The 23,115-nt window shown below is 35.0% G+C and overlaps 1 protein-coding gene across 13 annotated transcripts in view; it reads right to left on the reverse strand.

The window, feature by feature from the left end:
- Rapgef2 (Rap guanine nucleotide exchange factor 2) overlaps positions 1-23,115 on the reverse strand; it is a 251,730-nt gene that overhangs the window by 9,032 nt on the left and 219,583 nt on the right. For 12 of the 13 annotated variants that reach the window (XM_078021950.1, XM_078021946.1, XM_078021949.1 and 9 more), the window contains 15 exons: positions 22,528-22,680; positions 22,067-22,231; positions 21,027-21,134; positions 20,727-20,930; positions 20,525-20,633; positions 19,577-19,823; positions 11,681-11,838; positions 10,654-10,894; positions 8,257-8,640; positions 6,840-7,051; positions 6,629-6,752; positions 6,010-6,033; positions 4,761-4,984; positions 2,980-3,186; positions 605-757 (listed from right to left, as the gene is read on the reverse strand). In XM_078021950.1, the coding sequence (XP_077878076.1) occupies positions 605-757; positions 2,980-3,186; positions 4,761-4,984; positions 6,010-6,033; positions 6,629-6,752; positions 6,840-7,051; positions 8,257-8,640; positions 10,654-10,894; positions 11,681-11,838; positions 19,577-19,823; positions 20,525-20,633; positions 20,727-20,930; positions 21,027-21,134; positions 22,067-22,231; positions 22,528-22,680 (2,713 nt within the window). The remainder of the gene's footprint in view (positions 1-604; positions 758-2,979; positions 3,187-4,760; positions 4,985-6,009; positions 6,034-6,628; positions 6,753-6,839; positions 7,052-8,256; positions 8,641-10,653; positions 10,895-11,680; positions 11,839-19,576; positions 19,824-20,524; positions 20,634-20,726; positions 20,931-21,026; positions 21,135-22,066; positions 22,232-22,527; positions 22,681-23,115) is intronic. The other variant, XM_078021947.1, reaches the window with a different exon arrangement.

A 23,115-nucleotide genomic window follows, 5' to 3' on the forward strand; every position in this document is an offset into this window, starting at 1 on the left:
TAAAATATTATAATTAATTAACCTTTTAGATCTTAGCTTTTTACTACTGACTGACACCCACCCTCCCTTTCAATTAAAGGGAAGAGAAGGAAGGAACCTAGAGAGTTATGTGGAAGAAAATTATCATCTATAAGAAAGTATCCATATAAGGAGAAGATTTTGATTGCCTAAAAGGTAGTCTCTTTAAAAAACAGCAACAAAAAAGGTAATCAAGACCCATATTAACACAATGAAAAAAATAAATCAGGAACATATAAGTTTTTTTTTATCTAAGAGCACTTCTCTGTATTAAATTTTATGTAATCAAATTTAGTCTTATGGAATTTTAATGTAAAAGAATTCTTTCCACACTTGGCCAAATAAAAAACTTAAATTTTAGAAACAGTTCCAAATAGTTATAAATTTAATTCTATTTATTATAAGAATAATATTAAAAAGAAATACCAAAATTTTTCCCAATTTATATACACTGAGGGAAAAAAATCCAGTGAACATCATGAGGAATCATTTAAAATGAATAATATAATATTAAAAATTCCAGAATTTATTATAACTGAAATGTAGAGAGTTTGATAAAGGAAAAGAGCAAGTTGTATACTTCTACCTTTTCTTGGAGAACTTTGTGGAGAAGTGGGAGGAGAAGATAGCTGTGAAGATGCATTTGATATTGTATCGTCAGCTGGCTTCTTGTGACGTTCCAAACTCCCTTCTTCAGATAGGGAAAGAATTTTCTTTAAAGCTTGTGGAGAGTTGATACCTATAAGAAAATAATTTAGATATGCATTTTCAAGACTGAAAATAAATACTAATGACTAAAAAGCATTTTGGGGTTAAGATTTACTATTACAGTAAGATTCAACTTACTTATGATCTAAACTGTTCTTTGCATCACTACTCATGGTATAAACAGATCACCAAGAGCATGAGATACTTGGAGTTTTGTTTTTGACCAGTAGCTACCAAACTATTAAAAAGAGATTATTTTTGATATTTTACTTTATATTTTAAACCTTAAAGTAGTCATCATTCATATTCAACAATGAAGAAAAGACAATCTGAAAACATCTGAATTTAGGATGAAAGCGGCACAGCCGATTTCAACTCCAGTTATTTCAAAGTTTAGGATGGAAACATTCTGGTATTGTTTGAAATGTTAGCTCTGGAGAAGTGGGAATGATGGGAGAAAAGTAAAGGGCCAAGGGTTAAGAAGAACTGTCTAAAATAGTGAATGAAAGGAATTCTATGCCCTTACTACTCAAATAAAGCACATGAAAGAGGAGCAGGAGACACTTCATGAAAGCACTGTGTCACAGAGACCACGAAAAGATTTCAGAAGAAGGGAGTGAACCAGTGCAGGATCTAGTAGTATGAGGATGTAAAGTGGGTCCCTCCACAAAAATAAGAAATAAGAAAGTCAAATTTTACTTTGAAATTATTTCGGGGCTGGGATTGTGGCTCAGAGGTAGAGTGCTTGCCTAGCAAGTGCAAGGCCCCGGGTTCGATCCTCAGCACCACATAAAAATAAAACAAAGATATTGTGTCCAACTAGGACTAAAAAAATAAATTATTTCATTAATTAGAATGGGGAAAAATCTTTAAGTTACTATTTTATATAATGTCACTTAAATAGGTTACACTAAATACATAAGATGACATGTAATATTTCAAGCACATTTTTTTTAGTTCATAAATAAATTCAAATGAACCTAAAGTATTTTGAGATATCTCTTTGGAAATGGGAGAGAGCTTTTATGCAGGCACACCTACATTATATTGAATATGGCTACAAGGCTATTTTTTAGCTAAAAGAAAGACTGATGATCCAAACAAAAAGTTCAGCACAGAAGAGGACACAGAAGTCATCCCGCAGGGGACTTAGGAATACATGTTTGTTGAGAGCAAAAGCAATAAAGAAACATGTAATTTGATTTGTTTGTGATAGGGAGAATAAAACAAATAATTGAAAGGGGACAGATGACAGATGTCAAGTGTTCTTTTCTCACATTCCTCCAAAACTTAACACACATTTGCTGATCAAGAGGAACAGGTTAAGGATAGAGTCCGTGAGAGTTCCACCACATTACTTCTGTCCAACTAGGAGTGCAGGAACTTCATAACTGCATTAAAATTACATTAATTTTATCTAAACAAACACATTACTATCCATTTACTTTTAAAAAATGTCTTCATTTTTATTAATGTTGTTTCCTTCTACATACATATAGAAAAAAGAACCAATACATTTTATAAAGTTACTTTGTTTTACATTTATATAAAGGTACTAAGCCAGTAGATGAGTTACTTTTGATAGGAAAGATGAAAAATGATTTTGCTCTTTAACATTCAGGCATTAGATGTATTCTCACTGCTCCCAAGTTACAGAATCAGTGATTCAATAAATAAGAATTCGCCTTCATGCCTAGCATGCCAAAGTCCCAGGGTTCCATCCCCAGTACCAAAAAAAAAAAAAAAAAGAAAAAAAAATCACCTCCAGACAAATGACAAAGCTTAAAATATTCTGATTAAATTTCTGCAATTCATTGATCAGAAGGCAAAACTAGTTTAAAAGTCATAATATGAACAAAACCACTTCAGTACTGGAAAAAAAATAAGTTAGTAAATGCATAACTTGTTCATTTTATTCCCTTACCTTGCACGACAAATGTGATTAAATAAGACACTATGTATACAAACAGTCCTTCTTACTCTCAAAAGTAAAAGCTTAACTTACTGAATATTTATGTTTGATTAGGAGATAATTATCACAGAGAAACTCAAATATGACAGACAAGTTAGTCAAGATAGACATCTCTTTTCCTAATCTGGAAAGCATGGCAATGAATAGCACCAAATAAGAAAATGAAGTTGGGATGAATCCAACTACTACCTATAACTATAAAGTGCTAATTTAAAAAAAATTATAATAAAGCCCATGTTTGAGGAAAGGGAGGGGGAGAAAAACTGAGTTTTATCACTTACCAAAAGGTGGGAGATCCTTCACAGGCACCTTCTTCCGTGATGGATAAAGGGCCACAGCAGGAACCTGCAGTCCTTGGTTGGCCTTATGTGGCGGCTGCTGTGGCTGCGCCGGTGGCTGGGGTTGTGCTTTCTGCTGTGACCCTGCTCTTGGAGCCACTGGGGAGGTCTCGGATTTGACAGGCTTTTTGTCACCAGGATTCTTAGGCACTGGTAATTGTTTGATTTGAAAATTGTACAAAGAATGTAAACTGTTAGTAGCTATGTAGAAGATAATAACTGTAGAACTACAAGAGTATTTTCTGAAGTTAGAACACTAAATACCCATCTTTAGTAATCTCAAAGATGCTTATGCTATTAAAACACCAAATTAAAAATAAAAATAGAAATGCAGATATTGTGTTTTATATATGGGATAAAGGCTACAACAGGAAAATCATCAGGAATTATTTTTTAAATGACATCCAATACTTTTTGACACATCTGAGCTAAGTTTTAATTTAATAAATGCTATTAACTGTAACATATTTACTTTCAAATTTTGCTATGGAGAATTATCTATGTAAACAAATAATAATCCATAGTGCCTACGTATTATATCAAGTGTATAATTCCATGGTAGACAGAAGGCAAACCAGTTTAACAGGACAACTAAATTTTGTGCATATAATCTTAATATCTAAAACAATCCAATGACATGTACTTCCCCTGTTTGACACATTCAGAAGCTAAAGATGAGAAAACTCAAGTGACTCTTCCAAGGTTACATTATTACTAAGAGGAATAAGCAAGATTTGAAGTCAGACCACTCTGCCTTCAGAGGAAGAGCTCTTCATCATGACATAAAGTGCCTAATAGTGTCCTGGGTATAAATCTAATTATGTGAATCTTCTAAAATCATCTATTTTAACATTTAAATTCTGTAGGTTATCTTTCAAACCTGTCCATATAAGGCTCCAAAGTGTCCTAAATGAAAAATGCCTTTGTTTTATAAATACAGATACAGATAAAAACAGAACCAGCCCATGTCTAGCCTAGCCAGATTTCAATTTTTATTTGTTTTTGTGCAGTGATGGGGACTGAGCCCAGGAACTTATACCTGCTAGGCAAGTACTCTACCACTCAACTACATTCTTAGCTCCTTATTTTTCATTTTTAAGAGATGGATCTTGCTTTGTTGTCCAGGTTGGCCTAGAACTCCTGGGCTCATAATCCCCTCGCCTAGGCCTCCTGAGTAGCTGGGACTAACTACAGACATACTCTATTATCAAGACTGGCTCATAGTCAGGACAGGTTTTTAAAATGCTGAGGACCTACATACACCTCAGGCTAAGTTATGGCTCACTGTGTAGTAGAATTATTGCTTCAAATGACAGCTAAATTTGTGGCTGAGAACTGTCCGGGCTGTGGATATAAAAGGCACAGTGCAACATCCAGTTCTATGCTCCTCTGACTTGACAAGCCCCAACCCCTCAGATTGCACACTGCTAAGAAAACAAGGAATGCAAATTGGAGCTGCATCAGCCCTTGTGTCCCTTGAATGAGTACCGGCTATGATGGAATGAAACCAAAGCAAACTAGAATAAGTCCACAGTATTGTCTTCCATGTAGTAACTCAAGTGGACACAAAGGCCTCATCAAGCACAGGGGAAAGGCTAGTGCACCCGAGGACTGGCAGCTTCTTTGTCTGCACTAGGCCTTATCTTGTCACCACCCATGTCACTGCATGGGAGGCGAACCCGCATTCCAGTCAGAGTCTGTAACCATTTCCAGAAAAAACTCACATGTGTTAGTTGCTGGCTCACACTGCAGAGATAATGTCTGAAGACTCTCCTCATCCATCTCCAGCTCCAGATTGGACAGGTACTGCTTCACTTTTCGAGCCATCTGTGCATCTTCGTAAAGCTTTTTGGCATTGAGAAAGGAACTACGGCGTACCCGCTTTTTATGACCACCTGTCTGAGCAACATCTAGCACTGTTGCATTTGTACTACCCTGGCTGAGAGACCTGAAAGATGAAAAGGTACATATGCAACTCACTCTAGCATAGGGTTATTTTATCAACTGGAAACTGCCAAAAACTATATACATATTCTACACTTGAAAGGTCACATGCCTCATTCCAGTAAGTAAACAGTTAAATGGAATATAGAATCATACAGATTTATAAGTGTTTTAGTTAAAATGAATTACACACAATATATACATAAATATATGTGTTTGGCATTTGTTCTGATTCAACTAGGAAATTCTACTTTTCTTCTCTACAGAGCATTCACATTCTTTCATAGAAGCCAGCAAACAATTATATATGAAAGCTCATGCAAGAATTCACAGCTATAATCATTGACTTACACTATTTTTACTTCTCCTAAAAAGAGTGTTTTATAGAGATTCAAACAAAATTAGCCACACTGTTCACAATTGTTTTCTTATTTCTTGGGTTGAATGTGGTAAGTGTTTATAGTAATATGGTCAATCTGTTAATACAACAATCATGCAAATGTAAACATCTACGTATGGAAACTATTTAGCACATGAATTGTTAAAAATTATTTTTTAAAAAGATTGGTTTATATAGAATGAAAATAGTAGTTAGTTGAGCAGTAAAAACTTTGGTTTTAATACCAGGGGGCACATTTTATATTATGCATATGTACTAAAGTATCTGTGCAATAATATTTAAATTGCACAATTTTTCTTTCTAATATCCTTCTTCCCCTCCCACTTCTTTGGGCTTTCCTTATTTCAAGAAACAAATTATATCAAAACTCTGAGAGCTCAGAAGTATGTCTGGCCCATAGTTCCACAAAACAATCAATCATTTCACAGCTCTCAAGGATCATGACTTCAAAAGCATAAGCCCCAGAAGATTAAACTAGAAGTAAGTTTGCCATCTGAAATTCTGCTAGAGCAAGAGGGTTAAGAAAAAAAAAAAAAAATGCAAAGCATCAGAAAATACAGCAGGTAGGAAAATAATGCAATGAGCTGAGCAAGAACTGTGTGGGGGTATGCAAGTTCTCCACCACTTACCCCAAACTCCGCCATTTCTTCTTCCTGTAAGTGAGAGCCATGGAGATTGAAGCATGGGTGTAGAAAGAGACAGAGAGATCACAAGCTCAGAAAGAAAGGACTAGACTTCTGGATAAGCAGTTCTAGAAGCCCACAAATGTTAAACTGCATATCATCTCACACGCACCACTTTACTAGACACATTTTTCTGGTTCAAAAGACAAATACAGTTACATTTTTTATTCTAGAAGAAGACTGACTTCTTTTGCCTTCTAATCATTTTTGACTAAGCTGACATCTAAATCTAGTATGTGGGATACTGATACAATCCTGTTTAGGATATTTACATATTTTAGTACATGCTACCCATTGTAAGTTCTAACTGTACAAGTCATTGTTCTAAAAAATAGGAAATAAATATCTGTGATTAATGTTACGTTAAAAATATCCACAAAGGACAAACATTTTACTAATAGTCCAAAGTTCACTTGTTGCCGAATGGAAGTTTGACGGTGATTCTTGGTACACCCTAATATAATTTCTGCAATACTGCAAATATAAATATACAAAATTTCTTCATTCACTGGGAAGCTTTAAACCTCTCTAGTCCCACATGTGCCACTGGAGGTGACTCACTCACCGAGTCCTGAACATGAGAGCCGGGTCCATGTTAACTGAAGCCATTCGGCCAACATGTCTGATTTCTTTTGCAATCATCCTTAGCTTCTCAAAGTTGACCAGCCCATCTACTTTTGAATCATTTCCTGTAAGTGGCAAAAGAGAAAAAAGAAATCCATGGCATTTATTCTACTTCTACAAGTAAAGACAGAACTCCTCTACCTTGTATTTACCTTCATGAAGGAACGTGAGATCCTTCTTTATAACAGGGAATAGAGGAATTATGGGAGGTTGCAGGTTTTGACTATTGAGGACGTTGCGGTATTTTGCCATGTTTCTAGAAGGGTCAAATAGGTCTTGGAGATCCTGAAATAGCTTTTCATATTTATTGGGAAGTTTTTCCCAGGTAGCTCGAAGTCTTGCCACTGGTGCCAGGTTTAGGCCACTGAGAGGGGAAAAAAGAAAAGTGGGATACAATTAAATGATCTCTTCTGAAGTGAAGGAAGGAAAATGATGCACTGCATATTTACTGACCAATAAACCTGCATGTATGCTTTACATGCATAGCAATTTATAGAAGGATGAATAGGAAACTTGGGTAATAAGAATGACAGATAAAAGCAGAGTCAGGGCCAAGACAATGGATTTTATTCTTCTTTCCTTTATACTCTCTTGATATGCTTATAATCTGCTATAGTTTCGATTCTACATTTCCCCCAAAGGCCTATAGGTTAAAGGGTTGGTCCCTACTCCATTAGCACTACTGGAAAGTTTTAGAGGGAGTCTTTAAGAGGCAGGGATTAATGAGAGGTCTTAGGTCACAGAGGTGTATCCTAAAAAGGTGCTGGTGGGACCACGAATTCTTTCTTTTCCCCTTTTTCATGTCCTAACCATGACGTGAACAGCTTTGCTCTACTACATGCTATTGCCTCATCACAGGCTAAAAAGCAATAGAGGCAAATGACCACCGCCTGAAACTTCCAACCTATGAGCCAAAATAAACCTTTCCTCTTCATAAGTAGGTATTCATCTTAGCTATTTTGTTATAGTAATGAAAGCTGACTAACATACCATCAGCAAAACCACTAGAATAAAAGTATTGTTGCTTTTTCCTCCAAATATAGCAGTGTTTGGCACGCAGCAAGCATTTTATAAAACAGAGCAGGAAAATATTCTATAGTAAGAATATAAACCAAAAGACACAGTAGTCATGAGAGCATGATCAAACTCCCGGGCAGAAAAAAATGACTAATTTTATAGTCACATTTAACATCAAAATTACTAATTCTTTTTCATTTGCACTTTCTTCCAGGTTCAATCAAAACACTTAAAAGGGAAGAAAATAAACATTTATTGAGCTTTTGCTTTATGATGTCCAAAGGAATTTCACATACACTGTATCATTTAATCTTGATAATTCTTTGGGGTATTGTTATCTTAAAAAGAATTGTTCATTATGAGTCAATGACAGTCTAGCCTAGGTTTGATTACCAGCATGGTATTAAAAAAAAAAAAAAAAAAGAAAAGAAAAGAAAGAAAAGTGAGTCATTTATAAAATACCACATTTTATATAATTATATGGTATCCCTGGACGAGATTGTTTCTAATCTGTAGCATGCACTGAATCTTAAGACAGATATGCCCTCTTACCTGATGATTGCAAACATTGAGTTAAAATTCTTGCATTCCCTACAATGCAATGCTATCTTGATGAAATGCTTAATGATCTTCATCCTCTTCAGCTGGTTTGTCTCTCGAAGAATTTCAGATGCCACCCAAAATGTTTCCTGGTTAATGACTTCTTCAAATTTCTTCAGGTTGTGACAGCTGGTTTTTGACTTAAGTTTAAATAAATCATCTATATATTCAGTAGGTTCAATGTTGCGGAAGAGTTCGAAATTCCGCATGGAGAGCTGTGTGGCAACTTCCACAGTACTGAGCTGAAGGAGGGAGATTTGACTCTCTCGCAACAACTCCTGAGCATCCTCATCTGAACAAAGTGTTTCTGTTTCCATGTTGTTTTTCAGATAATACCTGTGAGAGCAGAAGTGTGTCAGACGTAGTCAGGCCTAAGCAGAAGTCTCATGACATCCGTAAAAGAACAAAGCTACTTTTTAGGGAAAGCTTGAGAGAATACAGAATTGAATTAAGGAAGAATTCTTTTGAACCAAGATGGACAGTGCAGTTGCTGCATCAACTGCCAGATCACAGAACCCAGTGTTCAGAAATGGAAAGGAAGGAATCCCATGGGATTTCATTTGTACTGACTTTAATTCTTTTTCACTATTCCTTTCCTGTTTTCTAAATCATTCTACCCTTTTGGCTATAGATGACAGAAAATAGCTTTTTAATTTTTTTTTTTTCATTTTAAATAAGGGTACAGGCTCTATAGGTGGAAGCAAGAAAGATCAGACCCAGGGCTTCACTCCATTTTCCCGGAGTGAAAAGAGAATCTGACGATTGATGGATCCAAATTAAATCAGTTCAAGTTTTACTTATTTTATTAAAATTCCTAAGAAACCTAAAAGCTATTTCACTCAAGTGATATTATGACTAGAAAAATCCTAAAACAGACTTTAATTTTTAAATATATGAATTTTCATGAAAACCCTATAGGTAAGTGGGACAGGTGATATCCCTATTAGAATAGGAAACAGAGTCATCTATAGATTAATGACTTGTCAATGTCAGTGCAGGGACAAGAACTCAGAGCTAGTGCATCTCCTTTTAAGCAACTTGTTGAAAACAGCATTTAGGTATTTGCTGTTTGCTATTTCCTTCCTCCCTCCAGTTTTCCTTCCTTTCTTCTTTTTAGGGTGGGCAGATGCTTTCTCTAAATAAAATTCTAAAAAATAAAGAAACAGTGGCGGTCCCATTAAGCTGGTCTTTTGCATATTTCACAAAACATCTATAGCAGAAAAATGTATCTTGGGCTTTTGACATTCGTAGATTTAATGCTCTCCATTTTGATTACTCACGAAGCCCATATATAATTTTCTTGAATAATGAATGTGGATCATGAATTTCCAGCTCCCTGGAGATGTGAACAACTCCATCATGATTATAGATATATCAATGTACATTCAAGTTATAATTGAGAAAAACCCACTTCCTAATATATAACTATCCACCAGTGTTGAGGTTGGAAATAAAAGTGAGGAATAAGAAAGTTATAAAACAAATTTTGAGTGAATTAAATCATATCTTAGATCTATAACATGGGAAAGTCAAGCACAATGGAACACTCCACTAGAAAAACAGAAAAATGTTATTTTTGTGACAACTCAATTTTCATTCAGTATAGGATCCAGTAATTATATGAGAGCCAAAACTTAACTACTTTTTTCAACTCTTAGTTATTTGTGGTTTGAGGGCAAAATTAGATATCTCCAACAGTAAAAATGTCACTGAAAAGAATGACAAAATCAGCACAATGTTTTCTTGCACATAACATGTGATATGGGCACTTATACAGCAAGGGACCAAGCTCTGTAGCAACTAAAGTTTGGTTCCAGAGCTCAGGGGTGCTTTCTGTAATGTACAATGCCTCATTTGACAGAGTTAGTTAATTCTGCCAAAAACACTGTCATATATGTCATATATGTCTCTAATGAAGCTCCTAGAAAAGTCAGGTATGTGGGAACATGCAATGACTGAAAATAATTAGAAAACCTGTTTGTGAATGCACAAATCCAAAGAGAAGAGAGCAGCAGGGTCTATCTACTCTGAGACTTTCATCAAGCTCCCTCTACTGTTTTATCAGCAGGTATTCTCCAGTGCAAGCCTAAGGAGTGACTGTTTGTATGTTGGCTGTTGATAATAACTTTCAGGTCACCGTGCCCTTGAATAAGTGCTTAAGAGCTCCTTGTGAGGGCCAGCAGTCTACTGTATACCTTTACTTTGATAGAGCAATTCATTGTGGGGTGCTTGGTTTTTAATCTATCGGGATATTTAGTCACTTAAAAAAAAAACCCTTAAAGCATTCATCTCTTACACTCTGATGTGGGTTTCGAAAGGGGGTAAGAAATTCAATAAGACAGCGTATACCTTCCGCTTAGTTGTATCCTATCAGCAAGTTTGGAAAGCTGATCTGGAAGTCTTCTCTGTTTGATGACTCCCTCGGGTGTGACCGAGACCTCACACAGTGAATACTGATCTGGGGTGGCAGTAACTGCAAACTCCCTGATGGCCTGAATGACCACTTCCTTCGCTGTGGTATCCTTACTGATCATGATGTATCGGCTTTGCTGATCGGCCTTAAAAACCCTTAGGACTTGATCTGGCAAATCTGGAGGAAAGAAAACCACATAAATAGAAAGGATTTAGTGATATGGTCATGCAAAGTAATCTGGAAAGAAGCTCCCTAGAAAAGATGATAAACTTTGACCTCTTCCTTACCAGAGCTCTTCAAAGATTGATGAAGCTCCTAGAAAAGTCAGGTAGGTGGGAACATGCAATAACAGAAATTGCTTAGAAAAATCTCTTGTGAATGCACAAATCCAAAGAGAGCAGCAGGGTCTTATCTGAGACTTTACATCAAGCTCCCTCTACTGTTTTATCAGCAGGTATTCTCCAGGGCAAGCCTGAGGAGTTACTGCTTATATGTTGGCTGTTGATAATAACTGTCTGTGAGCTTCATTCTTACACTACAATGTAAAAACACATCTTCCCCTATAGATAATTAAATGATTAGACAAACAAAACCACATCAGTACATAGTACCACATACACAAGACTGTCATGTGGGTATCAAAGAAAGAAAATTTTTAATCTAAAGTTGATCTTTTTTATACTGGAGAGCCCAACAGTGACCTCAAATATACCTCCTATTCTTATTTATTTGATATGAATTAGTAATAACTGCATGTCATGTATTATTCTTCATTTTATCAAAGAGGAAACAAGTTCAGAGAGATTAAATTTCCTGTAGCCATATCAAAACAGTCTGCAGAATATGATGAGAACTGGTACCAAAGGTTTGGAATTTAAGGTTCACCCTGACTCTTTGCATCTGGGTATCAAAGATGGAAAAAGATGACAATGAGAAAACAAAAGCAGTATTGGAGGTGCTCACCAGGAGTAGTACTGAAGTCTAAAATGCGATGATGTGACTGCAGCAAATCAGGATTACTGGAGGACAAGGTTCCACTGACGGGCAAGGCGGTTGGGATGTGCTTCGTCTGTCTTAGCCCTACTATGCTGTCATCTTGAGATTGACCAATCCCAATATCACTGAGGAAAGAAGAAAAAGTGAATTATCAGCAAGATAAAAAGCTGTATTACAGACCACTAGTAAGCCACATCCCATTAAACTTGCAATGAATGTAAAAAATGTCATTAATTTACTTGAATATTGCAAAAGCCACTACTGCTTAAGTGCATCCAATTTACTTTCCTGTTTCTTAAGTATATAATGTTTCTCTAAAGTCTTTTTCACTAGAAAAACCCATAGCCAATATCAGTAGTTTCTCAGTCAAAAAATATATTCAAGAAAATATGAGTTCTAGTTTTTGGTGGGAATGAACTTAGGAAAAAGCATAATAAAAAGAATGTATTCAGTCCCACTTGTCCAATGGTTCAGTGACAAAATGATGCAGTTTTATGGTCCTATTTGCAAGAACTAAAGAATGTGAGCAGAATGAACAGAATTTTATTCTCCAATATTTTAAGGGGAAAATGAGATTATTATACAGTCAAATATAAGGAAATCCTGACAGGTATTATTTCTTAATTATACAGAGCATAAAAGAAGAGTGGTGCATGGTGGCATTTTCTAGGATCAAGGAAAAGGCAATGGAACTCCAATGACTCACTTTGATTCTGCTCAAATTTTCTAATTACACATTTAAGTTCCCTGAAAAGCATCGGTTATTACTGATGTTTCTCAAACTCATTTCTATTTATAAAAAACGATTGCAGTGGATAATTCTTATAACATGATTTAATAATATATAAAAATTATTTCTATGGGATAATTTTTCTATATCATTATTACTTAAAGGATCAGTGCTTTCAAAACAAAGATCAAAAAATAAGAATATGGATGCAAAAATAACTAGATTATAAACAAATTTACATTCTAACTAGTTTTTAAAAACACCTTGAAAGAAAATGCAAGGTTGGGTTATAAAACAAGGCATCACATCACTAGATAGATCTCCCAAACAAAAGCTGAACAAAGAAACTATAGAACTCAATAAGACAATCAATAACTTAGACTTAACTGACATATATAGAATATTTCATCCTTCAATGAGAGAATATACTTTCTTCTTAGCAGCTCATGGAACATTCTCTAAAATATAGACCATGTATTATGCCACAAAGCATCTCTTAGCAAATATAGACTACTACCCTGTATTCTATCAGATCATAATGGAATGAAACTAGAAATCAATGATACAGTAAGAAATAAAATCCACTCCAACACCTGGAGACTAAATAATATGTTACTGAATGAACAAAGGGTTACAGAAAACATCAAGGAGGAAATTTAAAAATTTTTAGAGGTGGATGAGAACACAGATACAACATATCGAAATCTCTGGGACACTATGAAAGCAGTTCTAAGAGGAAAGTTCACTGTATGAAGTTCATTCCTTAAAAAAAGAAAAAGTCAACAAATAAATGACTTAACATCAAAATCCTAGAAAAAGAAGAAAATCAACCCTTAGCCATGCTAACAAAGAGAAGGAGAGAGAAAACTCACGTGATGAAAAAGGAAATATCACAGACACTAGAGAAATACAGAAGATAATTAGAAATCATTTTGAAAATGTGTACTCCAATAAAATAGAAAATATGGAAGGCATCAACAAATTTCTAGAGTCATATAGTTTGCCCAGATTGAATCAGGATGATATATACAATTTAAACAGATCAATTTCAAGTGACGAAATAGCAGATACCATCAAAAGTCTACCAACCAAGAAAAGCCCAGGACTGGATGAATACACAGCCGAATTCCACAAGACCTTTAAAGAAGAACTAATATCAATACTCTTCAATTTATTTCAGGAAATAGAAAAAGAGGCAGCACTTCCAAACTCATTTAATGAGGCCAGTATCACTCTGATTCCAAAACCAGGAAAAGATACTTCAAAAAAAGAAAACTTCAGACCAATATCTCTAGTGAACATAGATGCAAAAATTCAATAACATTCTGGCAAATCGAATACAAAAACATATCCAAAAGTTCGTGCACCATGATCAAGTAGGATTCGTCCCAGGGATGCAAGGTTGGTTCAACATATGGAAATCAATAAATGTTATTCATCACATCAACAGGCTTAAAGAATCATATGGTCATCCCAACAGATGCAGAAAAAGCATTTGACAAAATACAGCATCCTTTTATGTTCAAAACACTAGAAAAACTAGGGATAACAGGAACATATCTCAACATTATAAAGGCTATGTATGCTAAGCCCCAGGCCAACATAAATTTAAATGGAGAAAAATTGAAAGCATTCCCTCTAAAACCTGGAACAAGACAGAGATGCCCTCTTTCACTACTTCTATTTAACATAGTTTTGAAAAACTAGAGGCAGAACAATTAGACAAACGAAATTAAAGGGATACACATAGGGAAAGAAGAACTCAAATTGGCATTATTTGCTGATGATATGATTCTATACCTAGGAGACCCTAAAAGCTCCACCAGAAACTTCTAGAGCTAATAAATGAATTCAGCAAAGCAGCAGGATATAAAATCAACACCCCAAAATCAAATGCATTTCTGTATATCAGTGGTAAATACTTAGAAAGAGAAATGAGAAAAAGCACCTCATTTTCAATATCCTCAAAAAAAAAATAAGATACTTAATGAAAGAGGTGAAAGATCTATATAATGAAAATTGCAGAATCCTAAAGAAAGAAATCAAAGAAGACCTCAGAAGATGGAAAGATCTACCTTGCTCTTGGATAGGCAGAATTAATATTATCAAAATGACCATACTTTCAAAGCACTATACAGATTTAATGTAATTCTGATCAAAATTCCAATAACATTCCTCATAGAAACAGAAAAAGCAGTCATGAAATTCATCTGGAAAAATAGGAGACCCAGAATAGCTAAAGCAACCCTTAGCAGGAAAAGTGAAGCAGGCGGCATCACTATACCAGACCTTAAACTATATTACAGAGCAATAGTGACAAAAACAGCATGGTATTGGCACCAAAACAGGCCCATAGACCAATAGTACAGAATAGAGGACACACAGATTAACCCACAAAACTACAATTATCTTATATTAGACAAAGGTGCCAAAAATATACATTGAAGAGAAGATAGCTTTTTTAACAAATAGTGCCGGGAAAACTGGAAATCCATATGCAACAAAATGAAATTAAACCCCTATCTCTCACCAGGCACAAAACTCAACTCAAAATGGATCAAGGACTTAGGAATAAAACCAGAGACCCTGCATCTAATAGAAGAAAAAGTAGGCCCTAATCTTCATCATGTGGAATTAGGCCCCAACTTCCTTAATGAGACTCCTTGTGGCACAAGAATTAAAATCAAGAATCAATAAATGGGATGGACTCATACTAAAAAGTTTCTTCTCAGCAAAAGAAATAATCTATGAGGTGAATAGAGAGCCTGCATCTTGGGAACATTTGCTCCCATTTTACCCCTCACACATCAGATAGAGCACTAATCTCTAGGGTATATAAAGAACTCAAAACGCTAAACACCCAAAAAACAAATAGCCCAATCAATAAATGGGCCAAGGACCTAAAGAGACAAATATATGAAAATATCTTCATCATTGCTAGCAATTAGAGAAATGCAAATCAAAACCACTCACTCTAAGATTTCATCTCACTCCAATCAGAATGGCAGCTATTATGAAGACAAACAACAATGAGTGCTGGAGAGGATGTGGGGGAAAAGGTATACTCATACATTGCTGGTGGGACTGCAAATTGGTGCAGCCAATATGGAAAGCAGTATGGAGATTCCTTGGAAATCTGGGAATGAAACCATCATTTGACCCAGCTATCCCTCCCCTTTGTCTATACCTAAAGAACTTAAAAAGAGCACACTACAGGGACACAGCCACATCAATGTTTATAGCAGCATAATTCACAATAGCATAACTGTGGAACCAAGCTAGATGCCCTTCAATGGATGGATAAAAAAAAAAATGTGGCATATATACACAATGGAATATTACTCAGAAATAAAAGAGAATAAAATCATGGCATTTGCAGGTAAATGGATGGAGTTAAGAGAAGATAATGCTAAGTGAAGTTAGCCAATACCAAAAAACCAAATGCCGAATGTTTTCTTGTATAAGGAGGCTGATTCATAGTGGGATAGGGAGTGGGAGCATGGGAGAAATAGACGAACTCTAGATAGGGCAAAGGGGATGGAGGGGAAGGGAGGGGTCATGGGGTTATTAATGATGGTGGAATGTGATGATCATTATTATCCAAAGTACAGGTATGAAGACATGAATTGGTGTGAATATACTTTGTATACAACTGGTCAAAAATTGTGCTCTATATGTGTAATAAGAATTGTGGGCTGGGGATGTGGCTCAAGCGGTAGCGCGCTCGCCTGGCCTGTGTGCAGCCTGGGTTCGATCCTCAGCACCACATACAAATAAAGATGTTGTATCAGCTGAAAACTAAAATAAATAAATAACCATTAAAATTCTCTCTCAAAAAAAAAAAATTCTCTCTCTTCTCTCTTAAAAAAAAAGAATTGTAACGCATTCCACTGTCATATATAAATTTTAAAAAATGAATAAAAAAACAAGGCTTCGTAAATAAGATAACTGCAGTATAAGTTCTTCCAAATTGACAGGCAAATCTAGGATAAAATTAAATTTCTATTTAAGCACATATAGGCCATGTGCACATACATAAAGACACTTTTAATTAACATTCTATGAAAATAGAAATCTTCACATTGGTGGGTTTTGTTTGCGGTATTAGAGATTGAACCCAGACATGCTCTTTTATTGAGTCAAACTCCCCTCCCTTTTCATTTCATTCTGAGACAGATTCTAGCTAAGTTAATGAGTATGGCCTCAAACTGGCAATACTCCTGCCTCAGCCTTCCAAGTTGCTGAGATTACAAGCATGCACCACCACACCCCATCTACATCAGTGGGATTTTATTTTTCAACCATATAAAAGCACTATTTGCCAAAAATGTTAGGTATAATATATGGCATTTAATGATTACTATGTCCTCAGGCCAAGGCATGGCTAACTGGGACACTCCTGGCACAAATAGTTATGAATACTAGTATATTCCAGGCACATGTTTCTCAGCAACATTTTAACACCTCACATGATGATCTAACTTTCCACTCGTACAGTTTTTCGATTACTTACTTATATCTCTCTTATCCAAGATAGGGGTTCTCTTGGACTAAAACTACTTTATATGTGAGATCCAAGACTGAAACGTCCCTCCAATGAAAGAAAGAGAAAGAGAAAGAGAAAAAGGAAGGAAGGAAGGAAAGGAGGAAGGAAGTTGGGGGAGAGAGAATGGCCCTCTGAGCACACACTTTTCTGGTTTGACCTCCCTAACTCTTTCATTGTTACTTAAACAGTTTTCCAGTCTTCGTTGATTTTGTAGTCTGTTGACTCTTCCTGTTTAGCTCTGGGTTCATCAGTTTTCCTCTCTACTCACCTGGAAATCAAATCTGAATTCCATAATGCTATGCCATACCCTTTTCTTCCCTCTTTATGCACATTATCTTTCCATGTCCATCCTTACTAATTTATTAGTATCCAGCATCTTAGCTTCTACAATACTGATGTTTTTTAAAAAAATATATATATACACAACACAGTATTTTTTAAAATTTTACATTAACTTTATTATTTTTATGTGGTGCTGAAAACTGAACCCAGTGCCTCACATGTGCTAGGCAGGTGTTCTACCACTGAGCTACACCCCCAGAACAACAAAGTATTTTTTGGTGTGGGGAGATACCAGGGATTGAACTATGGGGCTCTTAGCACTAGTCACTGAGCCCCAGCCCCAGCTCTATCTCATATTTTATTTAGAGACAGGTCTCACTGAGTTGCTTAGTGCCTTGCATTTGCGAAGCTGGCTTTGAACTTGCCATCCTCCTGCCTCAGCCTCCTGAGCCACTGGGATTACAGGAGTGCATCACCTCACCCAGCCCCAATACTGTATATTTTAACTAGATGATTTCTGTAATTTTCTAGTTCAATGGTGTTGTTAAAAATCTTCACAGGGAAGGGGCATAGCTCAGTGGTAAAGCACTTGCCTAGCACGTACAGGCCCTGCCTTCTACCTGTAGCACTGCAAAACACAAAAATAAAACCAAACCAAATTTAAAAAAAAACTTACAAGAACATTATGATTTCTAGAAGAGAAAAGCTGAAGTAGCAACTAGTATTAAATAAAATCTATTAGAATATAATAGATCCTACTGTTTGCCGAGCCCACCTTTAGATCTTATTTTTTCAATTTCAATTGCACTGCATACATGATTTCAAATAATTTTCATAAAAAAGTATTTAAACAAACCACATATTTACTTAAGATGTTGTTCAGTGTTTTAAAGCCAACACATCTAATTATCGTCACTTCTCTTTTTCCTTGACTAGCTTTTGAATGTCTTTCCAAGTACACAGAGAACAAAATTATGTAGAGTATTCTCATACTGTATTCTTGCCAAGATCCTGTGCTGTGGATGTATTACATCCCAGTTCTAACATGTCACATTTCTATTAATACTTGCCAGGGTCACGCTGACTTCTGTTTGATATATTTTTTAAGGGGTTCATATTTAACGCATGGTCAAATATGACTCTAAGATCTTTTTTTATTATTATGCTCCTAATAATTCTGTACTTAGTTTATTTTTTTACCGAGAGGGGCCACTTTAAAAGTTGATTCCTATTCTCTGTACCAGTTGTCCTAATTCATTCTTAGTAACTTAGTCAAGTCTATAAATAAAACCATCACACTTGCTGTTTATCCTTATAACTTTACCATAGAAGTTTTCTTTAGAAATGCCCGATCATTATAGTTCAATGGGGGCAATACAAGTCTGACATACAAACCATCAATAATAAATTTTTGATCATCTCGCCTTGTACATGAAAATTTTATCTGAAATGTAATTTTCTTTAAAAAAGAAATGCTTGCTGCAGTCCTGAATATCTGTATTTATTGCTCTTCTCTAGATCCATTAAGTTATTATAGAACTATACTAACAACCTACATCTTTTCAATTTATTATCTTTTATATTATTGTACTTTGAGGAATATATAATAATTGACATAGCATACTGAGTTACTTAACATTAAAAAAATGGTTGATGGTAATTGAGTTTTATAAAATATCCCTAGGTTCAAGGACCAAATTAAGAAAGAAATAAGCAAATAAGTAAAGCTAAAAAGAATTGTTGGGAACGCCTGCAACTTTGTCTAGCTTGAACCTCTCACATAAGTAAAGAGCCAAGAGGAAATTCAAGAATACACCTGATATTCTGACTACAGAGCTAACTGGGAAGAGGTTTGTGCTCAGTTATTAATGCCTTGGCAATGGTTAAACAACTGAAAATAGAAGTGAAGGGGAAATAGAATGGCAGGGGTGAACAGAGGCAACCGGAAGAAGTGATTTGATTTAAGAGTAGATGCTGTGGAGGAGACAGCCAGAAACAAAGGTTCAGTGGCCAAAGCTCCAAATCCTAAGGGAGATAGGAAGCACACCCTTCTCAAAGGTTCATGGGTGTGTGTGTGTGGGGGGGGAGTTCAAATAAGAACATTCTAAACCACCTCTAATGAAAATCAGAGGTAGGAAAATGGCAAAAATAGGATTAAAACGAACATGATTGTTTCATATTACTTCTAAAAATAGCTCAGCCTAAAGCATTGAGAAATTAGACTAATGTGCAAAAATTACATCACTACCTTAGCATATCCTTTTAAGATAATAAAATGATGCACAAAAAATTTGTAGACACTTACTTATACGGTTTCTGAGGCAAGATACTAATCCGAGTCTTGTCAAGTATCTTCTTTAGCTTGTTTCTTCCCCCAACAGTGTTGGCTTTACTTTTTTTATTTACTTTTTCAAGTCCTATCACCTGTTCTACATCTACAGCAAGATCTGGAATGGAGTAGCGACTGGCCTTTTTGATATCACCAATTTTGGGGAGGTGGGGGGCACCATTTCTTTTCTCTTCTGACAATCTTGTTAGAAGTTCTTTAAACACTAAAATATATAGAAAGAGAAACACCACAAAATGCCAATTACAAGAAAACTGGACAAGGCCAAGGCAATTGTAGAACTTGGGAGTACAAGACAAATACAGATTTCAGCTATTACAATCCTGTAGAAAAATACTACTCCAGTGACTAGTACCAAGAATCTACTTTGTAATGTTGCTCTATCCAAGTAAATTTAAGAATAGCAGTAAACATTCTTCTTTATTTTCCCTTGTTCCCAGGATAGAATGCAGAAACACTTAGCCACTGGGCCACATCCCCAGTCCTTTTTTATATTTTACTTAGAGACAAGGGTTATACTGAGTTGCTTAGGGCCACACTAAATTGCTGAGGCTGGCTTTGAACTCAAGATACTCCGGCCTCAACCTCCCAAGTCGCAGGGATATAGGTGCCCAGCAACAGTAAACCTTTTAATCTATAGGTATTTTAGAATTTATCAACAGAAGGGAAATTACATTTATCAAATAAATACAGATTAAAAAAATAATTTTTATGGTCCTCAAATCAGTAGATTTTGATTTAGATCTAGTTATATACTTATAAAATGAATTCTATATTTATATATTTTACTACAAGTACTCTGATGCTTATGTTCAAAATATTACTTATATAAATTATTTCTTTCTTGTTTAAGATTTAAACTTTAAAAAAAAAAGGAGAAAAATGAAAGTCTGCAAAAATACTTACCAAATAAATTGGTTTTCACAGTGATAGATAAATGTGTGTTATTCCTAAGAATTTCCATGGCTTTTGACAGCTGGATATTTTCAAAGTTTTGACCATTTACTTCTAGTATCTAAAAGTGAAATTGTAAAATTAGCATATTACTGACTAAATTGAAAGAAAATTACCAAAATCTCCCTTATATCTGGACTGAGAAATATCATACCTGATCCCCACGTTTCAATCCTGCTTCAGTTGCTTTGCTACCTGAATCAACACTGTCAACAAAGATTCCAAATCCCTTTTCGGAGCCTCCTAATAAGATAAAAGGCAGAGGAGCTTCCCGGGATGGTTTTGTTAACGTCATCAATCTTCTTTTTGCCTTAGCTGCACATGCAATATTTAACAGCCTTAGATGTCCGCCCATTTTCTATAAGGGTTTAGGAAGAGTGGTGTTAATTCAAGACAGGAGGGAAAAATGAACTGAAAGCTAATCTTAAAAAATAATAACAACCACAACTATTACCTCTCTTTCCAGATTATTTTCAAATTCTTCTAGAAATCGAGTCATTGCAGGATCTCCTTCAAAGTCATTGAAGTGATTATTCACCCACAATAATACTACCCGTGTAACCTAAAAAAAAAAATTTGTTTCACTAAGTTTCCTTGTTTTCAGTGCTAAAGATTAGTGATTAATTTCAAACAAGATATCTAATTTTCAATTCACCTAAAGATACTGAACAAAAAAATAAACTAATAACAATAAAACTTTCAAAAAGAATTTTATTCAGATAAGAATGATATTCTGAAAAAAATATATGTGTACCTTAAATACAGACTATATGTTGCTTTGCCAGGAGACACAGTGGATTTGTGAAGGTATTCAATTAACATCTAACCTTACTTTCAAAACATATTTTAAATAAGTCAAAATAAAAGCATAGATACAATAAAACCAAAACAGGTTAATACAAAAGACAGAAACTAAAAAATAAAAGTAAAAACACAGACTAGATAAGGCAAATATAGTGTTAAGCCTAGAAATATCTGTAAGGAATCGGAGTTGTAAAAGAAAGGACGTAAGACTAGTTTATGTAGTTTATCATTCAATCTGGCCTTGAAAAATCTCTCCAGAGCTGCAGGAGAGGTTCTGCTTAGAATTATATTAGTGGAGACTTCAGTCATTGATGGCTGTAATGTAAAGCTGCTCTGGTGCTAATTTAAAAATTATAATTTTCTTTTACAATATCTACTAGACTAGAAAATGTAGATTCTCATGGTATCCCAATGTTTGGTTATATTTTAACATATTCTCGACATATAAACACTTGGTGACCAACTTTTTGGCCTTTGCATTTAAAGAAGAAAAAAAAAAACATTTCTAGGACTAAACTTTAAAATACATAATAAAAACTAATATTTGGATCACCTTATCTTTTTGTTTCCTTAAAATTATATTCTCATATTCCATTAACTTGAACATTAACTGGTGGGACAAATGTATCTTTAAGCTTATATTTAAAAAGTACTACATAATTAAGAGCTAAAGTAAACTGTATTTCCAACCTTATCCCTGAGGCTCGGGTCATTAAACCACTCCAATAACTTTTTGCCCACTTCCATTGGACTAGAAAGAAAAGTCCGGTAGGTCAACAGGAAGTCTTCTATGAAGGTTGGATCTACTACTGAATGCTCTTCCACCAAGTGCATTGTTAACCTTTCTGAGGTGCCCTGTAACAAATAAAAGGTTTGATCATTATCCTGAATAAATAACATTTATATGATACCTTGATTTCAACTCTTCAACATAAAACCAAGCAGGTAGTAATAGGGATAATTAAGAAACTGCTATTAATCAGAATATGTAAAGACTTTTTATTATAAGTGATGACCATCATTAAGAGGTATGATGCTTAAAAATGGAAAAATTTAAAAAAAGGACAAAACCCCCACAAATCTTTAGTTGCCATATCTTTGACTACTCCAAACTTCCTCTCCATTAGAAAGAGGACAGTTCTCAGTCTTACCTTGATGACAATGTGGCCCTTTCTTGTTCCAGTTCGATCAAGTTCTCGGTGTTCTTTGACCATAACGATCTCTCCTTCCTCTTCAACTTTTTGCATATTCTTTTCTACTTGGTTGAGGATACGGCAGTAATCTTGCTGGGCTATGCAGACAAACTGGAATAAAACATAAGTCACATGTTAATGATAAAGTGCTTGCAAAAGTCCTAGCTGTACGAATAATTCAGTGCTTTAATTATTTAATACTGACATTTTTCCCTGTCTTTCTTATACTTTCTAAATTAATGCAGTAATGAACTTTAATCAGACTTCTCTACTTTTAATGTATTTCTTCCTTGGTCAAGAAAAGTTTCAATTTTAGAATATTTATATATATTTTACATAAAAATCCTAACAATTAAAAAAATCTGAAGATGAAACTTTTTAAAAGAGTTCTTTTTAACATGCCTCTTTCACAGTAAAAAACATTAGGGGAGAAGTGGGGAATCTAGGATGACTGACAACAAAGCATATATTTGTTATAGTTCAAATCATTATTCCTTGTAACTTCTATACAGGGTAATCCTTGCTCTTAAAAAGTAAACTACAATT

The sequence above is a fragment of the Ictidomys tridecemlineatus genome, chromosome 9 (genome assembly GCF_052094955.1).
Source record: "Ictidomys tridecemlineatus isolate mIctTri1 chromosome 9, mIctTri1.hap1, whole genome shotgun sequence".
In the NCBI taxonomy this organism is placed as follows: domain Eukaryota; kingdom Metazoa; phylum Chordata; class Mammalia; order Rodentia; family Sciuridae; genus Ictidomys; species Ictidomys tridecemlineatus.